The 17602-nt window shown below is 38.1% G+C and overlaps 1 protein-coding gene across 1 annotated transcript in view; it reads right to left on the reverse strand.

Annotated features, from left to right (window-relative positions):
* Positions 1-17602, reverse strand: part of CDH10 (cadherin 10) — a 153859-nt gene that overhangs the window by 92266 nt on the left and 43991 nt on the right. Inside the window, 2 exon segments of the mRNA XM_034761584.1 lie at positions 7254-7337; positions 7340-7635. Of these exon segments, the coding sequence (XP_034617475.1) occupies positions 7254-7337; positions 7340-7423 (168 nt within the window). The 5' untranslated portion in view covers positions 7424-7635.

Raw genomic sequence — 17602 nt, forward strand, 5'->3', positions numbered from 1 at the left:
CAAGATGTTTATGTGCCAGATGCTTTAAAGATTTAAATGTCCCTTCATGCTTCAACCACCATTCCATTGGACATGCGTCCAGGCTGATGACATGTTCTGCTCAATAATGATCCAAAGCAGAGCAGACGGATGCATGTTCATTTTCATCATCTGAGTCAGATGCCACCAGCAAAAGGTTGATTTTCTTTTTTGGTGGTTTGGGTTCTGTCGTTTCTGCATCTGAGTGTTGTTCTTTCAAGAATTCTGAAAGCATGCTCTACACCTTGTCCCTCTCAGATTTTGGAAGGCACTTCAGATTCTTAAACCTTAGGTTGAGTGCTATATCTTTTTTTAGAAATCTCACATTGGTACCTTTCTTTGCGTTTTGTCAAACCTGTTGTAAAAGTGTTCTTAAAACAAACATGTGCTGGGTCATGATCCAAGACTGCTATAACATGAAATATATGGCAGAATGTGGGTAAAAAAGAACAGGAGACATACAATTTTCCCCCCAAGGAGTTCAGTCACAAATTTAATTAATGCATTATTTTTTTAATGAGCATCATCAGCCTGGAAGCACGTTCTCTGGAATGATGGCCAAAGCATGAATGGTCATATGAATATTTAGCATATCTGGCCTGTAAAGACTTGCAACACTGGCTACAAAAGTGCCATACGAGTGTGTGTTCTCCCTTTCAGGCGATATTGTAAATAAGAAGCAGGCAGCAGTATCTCCCGTAAATGTAAACAAACTTGATCGTCTCAGTGATTGGCTGAAAAAGAAGTAGGACTGAGTGGACTTGTAGGCTCTACATTTTTTTTACATTGTTTTGTTTCTGAGTGCACTTAAATCACAAAAAAAACTACATTTGTAAGTTACATTTTCACGATAAAGAGATTGCACTACAGTACTTGTATGAGGTGAATTGAAAAATACTATTTTTTTATCATGTTTATGGTGCAAATATTTGTAATAAAAATAATAATATAAAGTGAGCACTGTACACTTTGTATTCTGTGTTGTAATAGAAATCAATATATTTGAAAATGTAGAAAAACATCCAAAATGTTTAATAAATTTCAACTGGTATTCTATTGTTTAATAGTGCGATTAATCACAATTATTTTTTTTGTTAATTGTGTGAGTTAACTGCGATTAATCAACAGCCTTAATAGCAACACAAAACTAAGGCCAGGATTGCAAAAGATAAAAATAAAAAAAATAATGAATTTAAGGAACCTGAGCCTATTTATGGTTTCTAATGTAAGCACGCAATGTACAAGCTCTTATAAAACAGTCCTACAGAATTTAATAGGAAAATATATACCTGCTATATAATTTCATACAATGGCTGGGAGAATCTATGGAAAGGATTCTCACTCTCTATTAAATTATATTAGTCTGCAAGAATAACTCTCATAGAACCCTATTGGTTTCTCCCCTTTACATGGGATAATACACATGATTGGAATGTTGGTGTGGATGGGTACAGCTTTCTCAGGAAGGATAGACAGGGGAAAAAGGGAGGAGGTGTTGCCTTATATATTAAAAATGTACACACTTGGACTGAGGTAGAGACGGACATAGGCGGTAGAGATGGACATAGGAGTCAGAAGTGTTGAGAGTCTCTGGGTTAGGCTAAAAGGGGTAAAAAACAAGGGAGATGTCATGCTAGGAGTCTACTACAGGCCACCTAACCAGGGGAAGAGGTGGATGAGGCTTTTTTTAAACAACTAACAAAATCATCCAAAGCCCAAGATTTGGTGGTGATGGGGGACTTCAACTATCTGGATATATGTTGGGAAAATAACTCAGCGGGGCACAGACTATCCAACAAATTCTTGGACTGCATTGCAGACAATTTTTTATTTCAGAAGGTTGAAAAAGCTACTGGGGGGGAAGCTGTTCTAGACTTGATTTTAACAAATAGGGAGGAACTCGCTGAGAATTTGAAAGTAGAAGGCAGCTTGGGTGAAAGTGATCATGAAATCATAGAGTTTGAAATTCTAAGGAAGGGTAGAAGGGAGAACAGCAAAATAGAGACAATGGATTTCAAGAAGGCGGATTTTGGTAAGCTCAGAGAGCTGATAGGTAAGGTCCCATGGGAATCAAGACTGAAGGGTAAAACAACTGAGGAGAGTTGGCAATTTTTCAAAGGGACACTAGTAAGGGCCCAAAAGCAAGCTATTCCGCTGGTTAGGAAAGATAGAAAATGTGGCAAAAGACCACCTTGGCTTAACCACGAGATTTTGCATGATCTAAAAAATAAAAAGGAGTCATATAAAAAATGGAAACTAGGACAGATTACAAAGGATGAATATAGGCAAACAACACAGGAATGCAGGGGCAAGATTGGAAAGGCAAAGGCACAAAATGAGCTCAAACTAGCTACAGGAATAAGGGGAAACAAGAAGACTTTTTATCAATACATTAGAAGCAAGAGGAAGACCAAAGACAGGGTAGGCCCACTGCTTAGTGAAGAGGGAGAAACAGTAACAGGAAACTTGGAAATGGCAGAGATGCTTAATGACTTCTTTGTTTCGGTCTTCACCGAGAAGTCTGAAGGAATGCCTAACATAGTGAATGCTAATGGGAAGGTAAAATAAAAAAAGAACAAATTAAAAAGCACTTAGAAAAGTTAGATGCCTGCAAGTCACCAGGGCCTGATGAAATGCATCCTAGAATACTCAAGGAGCTAATAGAGGAGGTATCTGAGCCTCTAGCTATTATCTTTGGAAAATCATGGGAGTCGGGAGAGATTCTAAGACTGGAAAAGGGCAAATATAGTGCCCATCTATTAAAAGGGAAATAAAAACAACCCAGGAAACTACAGACCAGTTAGTTTAACTTCTGTGCCAGGGAAGATAATGGAGCAAGTAATTAAGGAAATCATCTGCAAACACTTGGAAGGTGGTAAGGTGATAGGGAACAGCCAGCATGGATTTGTAAAGACCAAATCATGTCAAACCAATCTGATAGCTTTCTTCGATAGGATAACCAGTCTTGTGGATAAGGGAGAAGCTGTGGATGTGGTATACCTAGACTTTAGTAAGGCATTTGATACGGTCTCACATGATATTCTTATCGATAAACTAGGCAAATACAATTTAGATGGGGCTACTATAAGGTGGGTGCATAACTGGCTGGATAACCGTACTCAAAGAGTTGTTATTAATGGTTCCCAATCCTTCTGGAAAGGCATAACGAGTGGGATTCTGCAGGGGTCTGTTTTGGGACCGGCTCTGTTCAATATCTTCATTAATGACTTAGATATTGGCATAGAAAGTACGCTTATTAAGTTTGCGGATGATACCAAACTGGGAGGGATTGCAACTGCTTTGGAGGACAGGGTCATAATTCAAAATGTTCTGGACAAATAGGAGAAATGTTCTGAGTTAAACAGGATGAAGTTTAACAAAGACAAATGCAAAGTGCTCCACTTAGGAAGAAAAAAATCAATTTCACACATACAGAATGGGAAGAGACTGACTAGGAAGGAGTACGGCAGAAAGGGATCTAGGGGTGGACCACAAGCTAAATATGAGTCAACAGTGTGATGCTGTTGCAAAAAAAGCAAACATGATTCTGGGATGTATTAACAGGTGTGTTGTGAGCAAGACACGAGAAGTCATTCTTCCGCTCTACTCTGCTCTGGTTAGGCCTCAACTGGAGTATTGTGTCCAGTTCTGGGCACCGCATTTCAAGAAAGATGTGGAGAAATTGGAAAGGGTCCAGAGAAGAGCAACAAGAATGATTAAAGGTCTTGAGAACATGACCTATGAAGGAAGGCTGAAGGAATTGGGTTTGTTTAGTTTGGAAAAGAGAAGACTGAGAGGGGACATGATAGCAGTTTTCAGGTATCTAAAAGGGTGTCATAAGGAGGAGGGAGAAAACTTGTTCACCTTAGCCTTTAAGGATAGAACAAGAAGCAATGGGCTTAAACTGCAGCAAGGGAGGTCTAGGCTGGACATTAGGAAAAAGTTCCTAACTGTCAGCGTGGTTAAACACTGGAATAAATTGCCTAGGGAGCTTGTGGAATCTCCATCTCTGGAGATATTTAAGAGTAGGTTAGATAAATGTCTATCAGGGATGGTCTAGACAGTATTTGGTCCTGCCATGCAGGCAGGGGACTGGACTCGACCTCTCGAGGTCCCTTCCAGTCCTAGAATCTATGAATCTATGAATTTCATAGGATTGTTCCATAAGATGCTGGTTTTTGACTAAAATCAGCTGAAATTTGTTGTGTGTGTTGGGTTCCATGAGACTGAGGCTCAAAATGAAACTCTGGGGGCTCTGAGCCCAAAGTAAGGCCCCAGTTTTTCATTGGTACCTGCACCAGTGCAGATTGCCAGTGACATCAATAGGACTCCATACAGGCACAGCTGACCCCAGTGTAGGACTGTGCTTTAAATCTCTTGAGTTTTGCACATGTATTATCATGTCAACGAAAATAACTGACCAACCTGATTCCCTTCTGTGATGAGATAACTGGCTCTGTGGATATGGGGAAAGCAGTGGATGTATATATCTGGACTTTAGCAAAGCTTTTGATACGGTCTCCCACAGTATTCTTGCCAGCAAGTTAAAAAAGTATGGATTGAATGAATGGACTATAAGGTAGATAGAAAGCTGGCTAGATTGTCGGGCTCCACAGGTAGTGATCAATGGCTCGATGTCTAGTTGGCAGCCGGTACCAAGCGGAATGCCCCAGGGGTCGGTCCTGGGGCTGGTTTTGATCAACATCTTTATTAATTATCTGGATGATGGGATGAATTGCACCCTCAGCAAGTTTGCAGATGACAGTAAGCTGGGGGAGAGGTAGATACGCTGGGGGGTAGGGATAGGGCCCAGAGTGACGTAGACAAATTGGAAGATTGGGCCAAAAGAAATCCGATGAAGTTCAACAAGGACAAGTGCAGAGTCCTGCACTTACGAAGGAAGAATCCCATGCACCGCTACAGACTGGGGACCAACTGGCTAGGCGGCAGTTCTGCAGAAAAGGACCTGAGTATTACAGTGGACGAGAAGCTGGATATGAGTCAGCAGTATGCTCTTGTTGCCAAGAAGGTTAACGGCATATTGGGCTGTATTGGTAGGAGCATTGCCAGCAGATCAAGGGAAATGATTATTCCTCTCTATTTGGCACAGGTGAGGCCACACCTGAAGTATTGCACCCAGTTTTGGTCCCCCCCATTACAGAAGGAATGTGGACAAATTGGAGGGAGTCCAGCAGAAGGCAACAAAAATGATTAGGGGGCTGGAGCACATGACTTACAAGGAGAGGCTGAGGGAACTGTGGTTATTTAGTCTGCAGAAGAGAAGAGTGAGGGGGGATTAGATAGCAGCCTTCAACTACCTGAAGGGGGTTTCCAAAGAGGATGGAGCTAGGCTGTTCTCAGTAGTGGCAGATGACAGAACAAGAAGCAATAGTCTCAAATTGCAGTGGGGGAGGTCTAGGTTGGATATTAGGAAACATTACTTCACAAGGAAGAGTGATGAAGCACTGGAATGGGTTACCTAGGGCGGTGGTGGAATCTCCATCCTTAGAGGTTTTTAAGGCCCGGCTTGACAGCCCTGGCTGAGATGATTTAGTTGGTGTTGGTCTTGCTTTGAACAGGGATTGGACTAGATACCTCCTGAGGTCTCTTCCAACCCTGATATTCTCTGATTCTATGGTTCTAACTGAGTCTGTGTTGTCAAAGCTTGTGTATGGCTGTACAATGCTCAATTTGTCATGATTCTGCAGCACAAAAGCCCATTTTATATTGAGAGACAGAAAGAGAGAATTGGCTTATTTGAATTAAAAAAACCTATATAATCCAGCATGTTATATTGTATTACATGAGGTTATTTGAGTCATGAACCTTAATCTGATCAAGGCAACAAAACATGATGTGGATATTACCCAGGGTAATGTGGTGTAATTAAATCTTTTCAGAACAGGCATCCACTGTCACACAAATCTAAGTTTTGGTTGCTTTTCAATGAATCTGTTGTTTAACAAAAGCAAAAATGTAAGGCCTCAGCTGGTGCTTTCTCAAACAATAGTTACTGATTAGTGGTACAGTCAAAGGAAGGAGAGACCCTCCATTTTAATGGACCAAATTCCGACTTCATGTAAGCTAAGAAACCAATAGCTAGGAAGAGAAATGTGAGAAACCAGTAGCTCAGAAGGGAACTATAATGCCTGACTCCCAAAAATCCAAAGAGTCAACGGAATATAGGACTATCTTGGTTGTGTCTTTGATTAACCATGGGAGTTCATTCAGACGAGGGTTAAGAAATAAAGAATTTAGTCAATGCATTTTTGCACCTGCCCCATGCATGGCCTCTGCACTATTCTGATTACTCTGACTTTGGGCAAGTAATTTGCTTTTATATAAGGATTCATTAGCATCTGCTTTGGATGAAAGGCGTAAAGGCAGTAAGATTTTGGTTGAGCAAGTTCTGTTTTACTTTTAGTAGCTGCCTATAATAAAATTACTTATTTGAACATTTTTCATTTCTAGAATTGCTGCCATTCTTCACTTGTAGTTATTCCATCTATTCCCTCACCATGGGGCTCTGCAATACTGGGCCAAGTTCTGCACTGACAGACTCAGTACGACTATCCTGAATTAAAAAATAAATAAAAATTGGACTACATAAAGTGAAGTCAATACTGAAAGTGGCCTATTAATTTATCCTTCAATCTGGGAGTACAGAATTCTTTTCTTGGTGTCAATAGCATTAAATTCACAATTTCATTCCTCATATTTATTTTCCATCACATTTGTTAATGACATTCATCCTCTGCAGTTTATTAACACATAAGGAACACTGGAGAAGGGAGGCCATTTTGTGTTTGAAAGGATTGTGTGCCAAGACTAAAGACAGAGGATAGGAGTCCACATGCATTTGCATGAAACTGAAAAGAGTCAGAGAAAAAAATATGAAACAAATGTTAGAAATAATTTTAAAATACTAGATTCAGAAATAGGAGAGAAAAGTAGGTAGCTGGTGGTGGTAGGAATGCTGTGAAGATCACACAATTACTTGTGAAATACACTTTAACTTGTTTCAAACATTTGTATGTTTCTAAATAGTTTTAAGCAACTCTTTGCATTATTACTTTTAGAGATCTCCAATAGAGCAGATAAACAACTTGTATAGTGTTGCTTGGAAAACCAACCATTCAGCTAGGAGAATAAGTCACTGTAATAACTTGAGACCAGTAGTAGGACAAATATATAAGGATGTAATGGAGAAATATCAAACCTTAATACAGACCTACCTTGCCTACATATTGATAATCAGAGCCTGTATACTCCTCCAGCAAGAAGAATTGGTTCCACATCCAGCCCCGTTTCTGGCGGTGAAGTGCTTTTCCATCACTCCCTGATACACGTGCCACAAAGCCTTTCGGTTGGTGGTCAGTTGTCCTTCTGAATAGCATTTCTGCATAGCAGGAATGTGGCAGACACATCCAGAGCAGCAGTAGCAGTAAGACTTTTTGTATTATCATAGTTCTCCACTGCTGTCTGTCCTCCAAGCCAGATGGCTTTGGAGTCAATAGTGTTGTTTTCCTGGATTACCTTTTGATGTCTTTTTAGTTGGCAGTGCGGCCAGGTGATTTCCAGTAGTTCATCTCCCTTCCACACATATTCCACCAAATCCTCAAAGTAAACATAAAAGACACAGTGTAAGTTGAAAACATTCCATTTGCCTGTGACTGACTTCATATCGTACTTCACAGTACAGCTGTAAAGCCTTGCAGCAAAGAAAGCAACTGGTTATTTCCCACGTGCACCTAACTGATGGCTGATGCGGTGACTATAAACGTTTTCTGTCAACCTTCACCAAGTGGGAGGGTTGCAAATGTAGTAGGTAGCTGCTTTCAAAACATTACATGAGAAACACAACAAAAGTGCATTGAGCTGATTAACTCTTTTTCTTAACTTTTCAGTTTAAGAACTTTGAGGATTTTTTTTTTCATGTAGACTAGGGGATTTAATACTAATAGCACTTACATATTAAATTCAGCCTTTACTTCAAATGTTTTCCACCTGATTTGATTTACAAGTAATCCAGTGTTTTATTAATCTTGTTATCCAGAGGCCTGAAAAGACTAATGCAAAGCAATTTTAGAAACCACAGAAATGGTGAAACACTAGTTCCCCAAGGCACTTTAAATGGCAAAAGGGAACATCATATGCATCAGAAGAAATGCAACATGACAAGAAGCAAACTTTTTAATATAAAAAGTTCTTAGTATGTAGTACTTACAGTATGAACTGAGGTAGCATGCAAACAACTTTAATGCAGGGGGGGAAATGTTGAAATAACTAAGACCTGATCTGATTTGATATTAAGTTATAGTGAACTCAGGATTTTTTGGCTTACAATATACTTAAATTTGACACGCAACTATTACTACAGAGAGAAAAAAAAGTAAATGCATTTCCAAACTTGCTTTTTTAGGTTTGTGTCGCATTTTATGTTTTTTTCCTGACACAATAAGGAAGCATTTAGCACCACTGTGAAACAATAGGCCGATTCCATCAATATCTTATGTTGACATCAAACAGAAATAAACTTGTTTCCAATCTTGTGCCTATGCTCCTTCTCAGCATACCACTTTTCACAACTGTTGACACCATTAGCTGATTTCCACTTTAAAAGATTCCAATTGGGAAAATACCAAACGCTTAAGAGCAAATGTCTGCATGGCTCATTTAGATTTGTTTCAGCAGGCAAATCATGTAAAATACAATTAAAAAAAAAAGAATATTAACACTTAAATGTTTTTGTTAGAATCACATTTCATCTTTAATTTCATTCCAAAGCACCACTGTAACTTGACCAAAGCTATTTTGAAATATATTAGGTATAAATGAAAGATATATAATTATGTATCATAATGGTACATTATGGACTTTAAGTATATACAATTATTATTACAGATTATTCTAATATGCATAAATATAGCAGACAAAAATTAGTAGCTATAAATAAGATAACTCTCTCTATATGCAAATAAATATATAAAACAGTGGGGAACTAATGTTTCATCATTTCTGTGGTTTCTAAAACTGCTTTGCATTAGTCTTTCAGACCACTGGCTAACAAGATTAAAACATTGGATTACTTGTAAACCCACTTTGTGCACCCTATTCTTTCAGTTCCTCTTTGCCAAGCCTCCATTATCACCTTCTTCAACTCCAATCTAAAAATATTCATTTTAGCTGTAACTCCCATAAGTACATTAAGTACCATGCCCAACAGAACTCAGATATACACATGACTAAAATGAGTAACTACATACAATTATTACTGTAACACTTGCCTTCCCTTCTCATTCTCCACATTTATGTTTCCCACCCTCACTTATTGTGTCATGTCTAATTTTTAGCACCCAAATTTGGCAGAAGTCTGAACAGAAGTCACTTAGATTGTGTATGAACACAAAGGACGTGACTTTACCATTAATTCAGTGGGAACAAGATTGGGCTGTTTGATTGACATTCCTCAACAATCTTTTCTTTTACTTATTCGGTAAAGGGGCTAGCACATTTCTGAACACTAATAGTGCACTTCTGGGGAATAATAATAATAATCTTTTCGCAGTATTTTCTCTTAAATGAAATAAGAACAGCTTTGCATAGGCTACATAATGCAGTCTGCACCCAGAAGTGTAGAACTTGTTAATTCCTTTCTGGTTAATTTGTGAGAGAGAAATGTTGGCATCATATTTCAGCATCTTTTTTTTTTTTTTTTTTTTGCAGACCCCACTGACCCCTGTTAAGGGGGAAATGGTGTCTGTTGCTAGGCAGCAAGAGTTTATGAATGTTCCTATGGCTTTTTCTTCTCAATCGGATATATTTTCTCTACATTTTCTTATTGATTTTTTTCTCTTAAATCTGCAAAGGGAGTATATAGAGCCAATGCTTGCAGCTCCTCAGTATATACATATACAGTATTCTTCCATATGCAACAAAAAACCCTGAAATGATACAGAAACTTGATGGGTTTTCCTTTACTTCCCTGATTTGGACACAACATTGTTTAGCATACCTTAGAACAATTCATTCGGCTACATTGATCACTGACAGAAATCTATTGACTTCAGTGGCTTTACACCATGGATGAATACAGCCCTAAGCATTTCAGATTCTTCCAAGTAAAGCTGTGTAAAATTTTCATAATCTTTTCCTTGGCTTGGGGTTTTGTTACTGACCAGGTTACTTCAAATTCACCAATCCAAGAAGTTTCTAGCGAGGCTAGGCTGGTTCATGGTTTGGGGTGGAAAGCATGTGAAACTTGGTAATTTTACATGGTTTCGAAACATAAGACCAGATGGAATTCAGAAGCTAACTTTTGCTTTGAGAGTTTGGGTTTACTCGGAGCTGAGGGACTGGCAAACATCACAAAGTATTTGTGCTGTGAGGAAGGACTTGAAGGGTGTCATCCACAAACATGTTCACGGTAATTTGCAGGAATGTAAAAGTGTTTGTCATCATAAATGTCAAACAATGCACCTCATTGCTTGTCCTCGTGCTCTGCTCTGGGTTCTAAAAAAAAGTCACTGTACTAATCGTTTTCTTCATTTTGCAAAAGTCTGATGATGAGTCTCTTACCTTAGTGAGTTTCAAATATTTTATTGTTTTACAAAATATTTATTTTTAAAGTCATTCATAAAATATAAGCATCTCCCAGCACAATGTATTACTGTGAGACATTGCTTTACTGTTATGTGTCTGCTTCTACCAGGATGCACAAATTAAAGTTTGCTTTTGACTTTAATGAAAGCAAGATCAGGACGCAGGATTATTCCATTGTAATGATATATTGGCAGACCAACACATCCTTACTTTGTATGAGAAAGGAGTATTTATGTGAGCAAAGGTGGGAAGGATCAGGCTCAATCATAAGTGTATTACATGGGGTAGGTACCTTGTGTTTACTTGTTGCTGAATAGCACTACCACAATTCTGTGTTGTCCATATACCCATACCTATATTTTTTATTGAGAGAGAGAAAGAGAGAGAGAGAGAGAGAGAGACCAAATCTTGTTCTTAGCTGATGTTTCTTGAAGTCAGAGGGAGTTGCATATGTACATTTAAGCAATGAACTTGGCCCTTAAACCTATTACTATTTTCCCCAAACATGGAAAGTTATTGGATTACTTGTGTAAAGCAGATACAGTATCTTCTTTCTCTTGCTTTTCCCCCCCATAGGTATGTATATTCCACTGTTCACACATCACTATTTCATGTAGAAGTGTTGTTAAATTCCTCCTGGGAAATAATGCTTCAGTGTTAGGGATTGTTATTGAATTTCCTTCTTGTTAAATTAGGTCAGTGGAATGAAAGCTCTGATGGAATTTGTTAAAGTTACAAAACTAGCTAATGTACATGAACTTGGCAGGCTAGGCTGCTTAATGGATGTATACAGTAGGGTTCTCCCCCTTAGACTTCTCTTTGAGTTCATCCTGCTGTTTTAAGTGTAATATTAAGTTTGATGGTCACCTACTTGAATGAAATAAAATGTACCTTAAAAAACAACGACAAAACCCTTCTGCCTAATATATTGCAACTAGTAGTGGCAATGTCACTAAATAAAGGGCAGTGGGGGGAAATGGTATTTTTGGTTTAGAGTTAGATGAGAAGATACAAATGACAATGAGGCATCCCCAGCTCGGTACTAAATACTGCAAGTCAGCTGAGATTCTTCATTACCTTATTAGAGCTGATCTAATCCTGAAACCGTTACCAGCTTCTAACTGTTTTCACTTTATTAGTGCCACTGGAAATTTCTGGGAAACATACCCAAATTCTGATGGAATAGTGTCTCCAAAAAGTTATGTGCAATTCAGCAGAATTTCAAAAGTTAAAACACACACACACACACACACACACACACACAAAAACATTAATTCAGAATGCATATGGAAATACTGATGATTTCACCCAACTTTTCCCCTAAGATCTCTCCCTTCTTCCAGCATTCTATGGCCAGGACCATGCCCTTAAAACACTATTGAATATTAAAACATACATTCCGCTATTTACAATTTTAAAACCTGAAACCTTATTCCTGTAAAACATTATTTCAAATTAAACCAAATACACTGAGAAAATGGACTGTGCCTGATTCTGCTCTGATTGACACCAATTTAGTTTCACTTACAGTACTTAAAAAGAATTACCCCCTCTGTTTTCTGGTGAGAATGCAGAATCAAGCTTGATATATTCTCGCTAATATGTCTACATTACAGTCTATGTTGATATAACTTATGTCGTTCAGCAGTGTGAATAAACCACCTTCCTGAGTGACATAAATTATACCAACATAAGCGCTCGTGTGCACGGCGCTATGTCGGCAAGAGAGGCAAAAAAGTTCATATAAAATGGGAACTGATTTGGATTCTCTGCCCCAAATTTGATCTTGAGCAAACTTGAACTGAATTTTAAGTTTGAAACATTTCAGAAATCTACTTTAAAATTATTTTACCACTCTAGTGTGCCTCTGCATTCCTGCTTTGAATCAGAACTAGAAGCAGATGTGCCAAAATACAATGTGAAAGGCTATTTGCATCATTTCAGGCCTGATCAGAAGCATGAAATCCCATGATCAGGACTTTTCTCACAAAATTTCCAGTCCAATTTGCAGATTTCAAGGCATTCACAAGTAGGTTTGGATTATGTTAGTGTCCAGATTCTGAATGCTTTTCCAAATCATAAAGAACCTTTGAATCTTTCAAGAGATGCCCATCACGAAGTAACATTGCTCCCTGGTTTCAATATGTCTGAAATGCCACAAGAGAAGCCTCTTGCACAGTAAGTCACTGCTCATGCTTAACATTTCAACCCAAACAAGAAGGTACAGAGATTAATGCAGAATTTTTTGAAAGTTGGCTTTTTGCATTCAAATAGATCAGAGTAAAATTAAGTTGGAGGTGTGTTCTAGCTTCCTGAAAGTGAAGTGACATATGATACTGACAAGATATTGAGCAACAATAATCCACATACAGCTTCAATAATGTCCCACAGTCCTGTACCACAACATTGTGAATATTCCAAAGGAAGGTATTTTTCTGGTCAGAGAATGTTTATAACGAATTAAGATAAACTGTGTGGGAGTTTCTATGATGAGAAAGTTTCCATTCTGTTAGGGCTTATGATGGAACAGATTCTGCTCTCATACCGGTTTTCCTCTGGTGTAATTCCACTGACTTCAGTGGAGTCACCACTAATTTAATTGGTGTAAGTGAATTCTAAACTCTTGAGTCTACTCGGCTAGCCTTTAGCAGAGTGGGCAGGGCAGTGTAACTGGATATATAATTGCTTCATCTCTCCATCAGCCTCAGAAAATCCTACATTCATAGGAACTTGGGGGATTTCAACCTCTTTTGCTACATCTTTAATATAAAGAACAAAACAATGAAGACTGGAAAAAGAAAAATTCTTCTGATATGCTAGACCACAGCATGGTGAGTGGCAGCTTGTGTAACAGATTCTGAGCACATACAAGTGGCTTTTCCAAAACACAACTAAATAAATACTCAGAGTATAACTTTGTCCTCATAAAAAAAAAAAAAAAAGAAAGATGTCCTTTCAACACAGCTTCAGTTTCCATAATTGAAAAATAAAAATAAAGTTGTTTCAAATGACCAATTCTTAGAGGATTTTAATTTTATCATTCACCTTATTATGCATTAAAGGTCATTTTACTTTGATGCATGTAATTGTGAAGATGCCCCCAAACATGTTCACAAATTGACTGCCTAGATTTGAATCAATGGATGAATTGATAAAGTGACAATAAGATGGTCATTTTGCTACCTGAAGCTTACCGACTCTACATTGTACACGGCACTGGACACATTCATAATTGTTAGTTTATAATATGTATTTGTAAAAGAGACATCTATATCTCTGAATCATCTTCAGTTCACGTTCCTAAGTGGATAAAGGTGACTAAAGTCTGCATGGTTAGCTGCTAAACTGGACACAGTCAAACTGAACGGTTCAGAAAAACTGCTTCCAATTAGGGATGGTGAACTCATTTCCCCCTATTTCAAAGCTGCATGATACAATATGAATGTTCCTTTCAAGGCCAAACATTATTTTATCCATGTCCCAGTTAGGGGAAAGAAACTGAAAAATAGAACAGAGAAAAAAAATTCTAAGGAGAAAAAAATGCCGAGCAGTATTATTACCTTTGTCAAGAAAGTGTAATATTGTTGTTGAGTGTTAGGTGGAACTGTACTGAAATCCTACTATTTTTTTAGCAGTGATTCATAGTTAAGAATAAGTATGTTTGTGTTTTATACAACAAAACATTCTAAAATTTCACACCTTTAGAAAAACCCAAACACATTATGTCTTAAAAATGACAATAAGGTATCTAGTGTGTCCTTGACTAGCATAACCCATCAATACTCACTATCACCCCCCACATACACACACAGCTGTAACTCTTTCTTCTCAAATTTGCAAAAAATATGTTACACTCATAACCAAACCACACACACAAATTGGTAGGTGATTAAAGGAATTGAGATTTTATAATCATCCAGTCCCTTTCACCCCCTCTGTATGACCCACCCTGAATCCCTAAAACACTCCAGACCATACCTTGTTCCCCATCTCCTACCACCATTTCCATAAAGCCTGTCCCTTTATGTGCACCTCTGTACTCTGTACCTTTTGTGCCATTCCCTCTCAACCTTACATGATTCCTCTATAGCATCTCAATACATTCCACCCCTTCTATGCGCACTAACTGTACCTTCTGAAGTTCTTTGCTAACAAGTTATTCCTCCTTCCACACCCACCTTCTGTTCTCTATCTCCCGACTCATTTAAAGTTCCCCCGACTATACGATCTTGAAAACATGATTTCCCACCAGTGTCCTCCTGTCTCCTCTCATTTTGACACAGGGTATTTTAGCTCCATCCTGCTTCTCCATGGTATGTCCCCATGTACCTCCTCCTAAACTATTTTTCTACCATATTTATCTCCCACATCCACCCACCTAACCTACTTTAATCTATTCCTTTTCTCCTCGGATTCAGTCTAGCAGCTGCTTCAGCCTGAAACCTGAAGGCAGGAAATTGCTTTGTTTATATTTTGCCTCACCCCATCCACAAATAAAGTACTTTCTCTTCAATGTCAACCAAAAAAAACAAACGTGGAGTCTGTAGGCCAATTCACCATGGAAAAAAGAAGACTCCAAAAAATAATACATGTTTTAAAAAGAATAGGCAAATATTCAAAAATACCATAACATTAAAATGGCATTTCTGATTTTTAGCAAACATCTCAGAAAACAAACAAACAAAAACTCTACTCTGAAAAGAGGTGGCATGCAAAAAGTCAGGAATATTGAGTTTTTCTTTGGATAAACTAGGGGGAAGATAAAAACTTTGAGTTTATATTAGGAGGTTATACCTTTAAGTTGACTACAGAGCACTCAGTGATACTTCAAACACACATAAAAATGCACAGACACACACACTACATGTAGGTCACCAATATAGTGTGTCTGGACTAGAAGGGGACTCAAGGTCCCTCCCATTCCTACGATTCAGCTGTTGAATGATTATGAATTCATTTGTGTTTTACCAGTTGAATTTCACTTGAGAGAACTTTGGATTTAGATTAGAAGAAAAAATATTAGCGAAGTAGGTATAATTTGTGCATCCCCAAGACAGCACAATTGGTTTGCCAAATTTTCAACCTCTATGGGATACATGTATAGTACATGAGATTTCAATAAAGGAAGTATGCAAATAATTACAGTGAAATATCCGGGCAAGTGGATCTATTGGGATCACCGTAATGCTATAATTTAGAAACATGTACCAGAGAAATAAGTGCACGTTATCTTGGTAACAATACATTTACTTTTTCCTTATTCTGTTCCAGTCCATCTTTGATATTCTTTGACTTTTCTGGGAATGGAAAGATAATAAAATTCTATTGGGGATGTTGTCAGGAACTTAGATTGAGAGGTACAGCAAGACTTGCAGTGCTGGAGGCTTAACATTCACCCTGTCCTGCAGCTGATTTCCTGGCCAGAAGCATGAATTCTAGTGAATGACACTGAGCATTTATGAACAAGACATTCTTTTCCTTCAGGGCAGATGGAATTTTCAGGCTCCAGGTCTGTACTTTCTAGTGCTTTCTCCCTGCTAGTCATCTATCAACCACATCAGAGAAATAGAATAAGCACAGAAGCATGCCAAACATCTAAAAACGAACCATAATCCAATCAGGAGTTTATATCTGCAGCTCAGGCTGAAACCTTACAGTTTCAGAGAGCAGAGTCAGTTCACTAAAGCATGAAGAATTGGAGCACTGAGAGACTGTGCCTGCTTAGAAGACTGTGTAATTTAATAAAGTGTTCATTGGTGTCTACATACTGGCTCCTCAAACTTGTGTTAGTGCCTGCAGCATGGAGACTCCCATTCCTGCTAATCAGATGAGGGTAGAGGGAATAAATTCTCCTGTGAAGACAGACAGGCAAATGAAAAGCTCACAGTTTGAAACCTTACTTTAAGAGGGTAAAATGGGGATGACATCACTTCTAGAACATTTCTTAAAAGGATATATTTGTGTCCTTACAATTATTTATTAGCATAACAGTTATTGAATATCAGAGTACACGCACACTTCGTATAGTATGCATTGTTATTCATGTTACCACAGGTCCTTCATTTGATTATTCAGCTAAACCAACATTAGACCCTTGGTATATTTACAATCTAATCAGTGATTCTCAAAATAAGTGGTTTGCCAAGAAGCTTTTTTAACTAATCTGAAGCTTTAGCTTGTATCCCAGTTCCTTTTGGTTTATTCTTTAAATAATATCACTTTCCTATGGCTGTACAATTTGTTCTTGTATTTGTTGTATAATTCTCAACGTACCCTTTTACCTGGCAAATTAAGAGCTCATCTTTATGGTGCTGTTGAAATGTATTTGGAATTCTTACAATTCTGCAGTGAAGTGCTGACAATCACATTATATTCTTGGCTTTCTTTGCCTCATGCCTTTTACTGCAGAAGCTACTGCTACACACTAGTAAAATTCTGCTAAATGAGTCAGCCTTGTGGAATCTGTTCTGTAACATTTTTAAGAGTTAACCCAAAAAGAAATCACAGTTCAGCATGGATCATATACTCAGTCATTTGTGCCTTAAATATCATATTCGCTATGGTATATTACATTCAGAAAAACCTATTAAAAGACCATTAAAATAGCAATGTCAATCACTCAAGTTATAAAACATAAAAATTAAGCTTGTTCATGAAACTTTAATTCATCACTCTCATGTGTACATATTATAATTACATGATCTCGTGTTATTTCCCCCCCAGGACGCCTGCCTCAGTCAGTGTACAACAGGTGCAATCTGCATCTATTTGTAGTCAGTTTCAGCACCAGCTTCCATCAGAATGTCATGTGGGGCAGTTGTGGTTGTGAAAAATTACACACTAACTGTAGGTTTCAGAGTAACAGCCGTGTTAGTCTGTATCCGCAAAAAGAAGAACAGGAGTACTTGTGGCACCTTAGAGACTAACAAATTTATTAGAGCATAAGCTTTCGTGGACTACAGCCCACTTCTTCGGATGCATA

The sequence above is a fragment of the Trachemys scripta genome, chromosome 2, assembly GCF_013100865.1.
Source record: "Trachemys scripta elegans isolate TJP31775 chromosome 2, CAS_Tse_1.0, whole genome shotgun sequence".
NCBI lineage: Eukaryota > Metazoa > Chordata > Testudines > Emydidae > Trachemys > Trachemys scripta.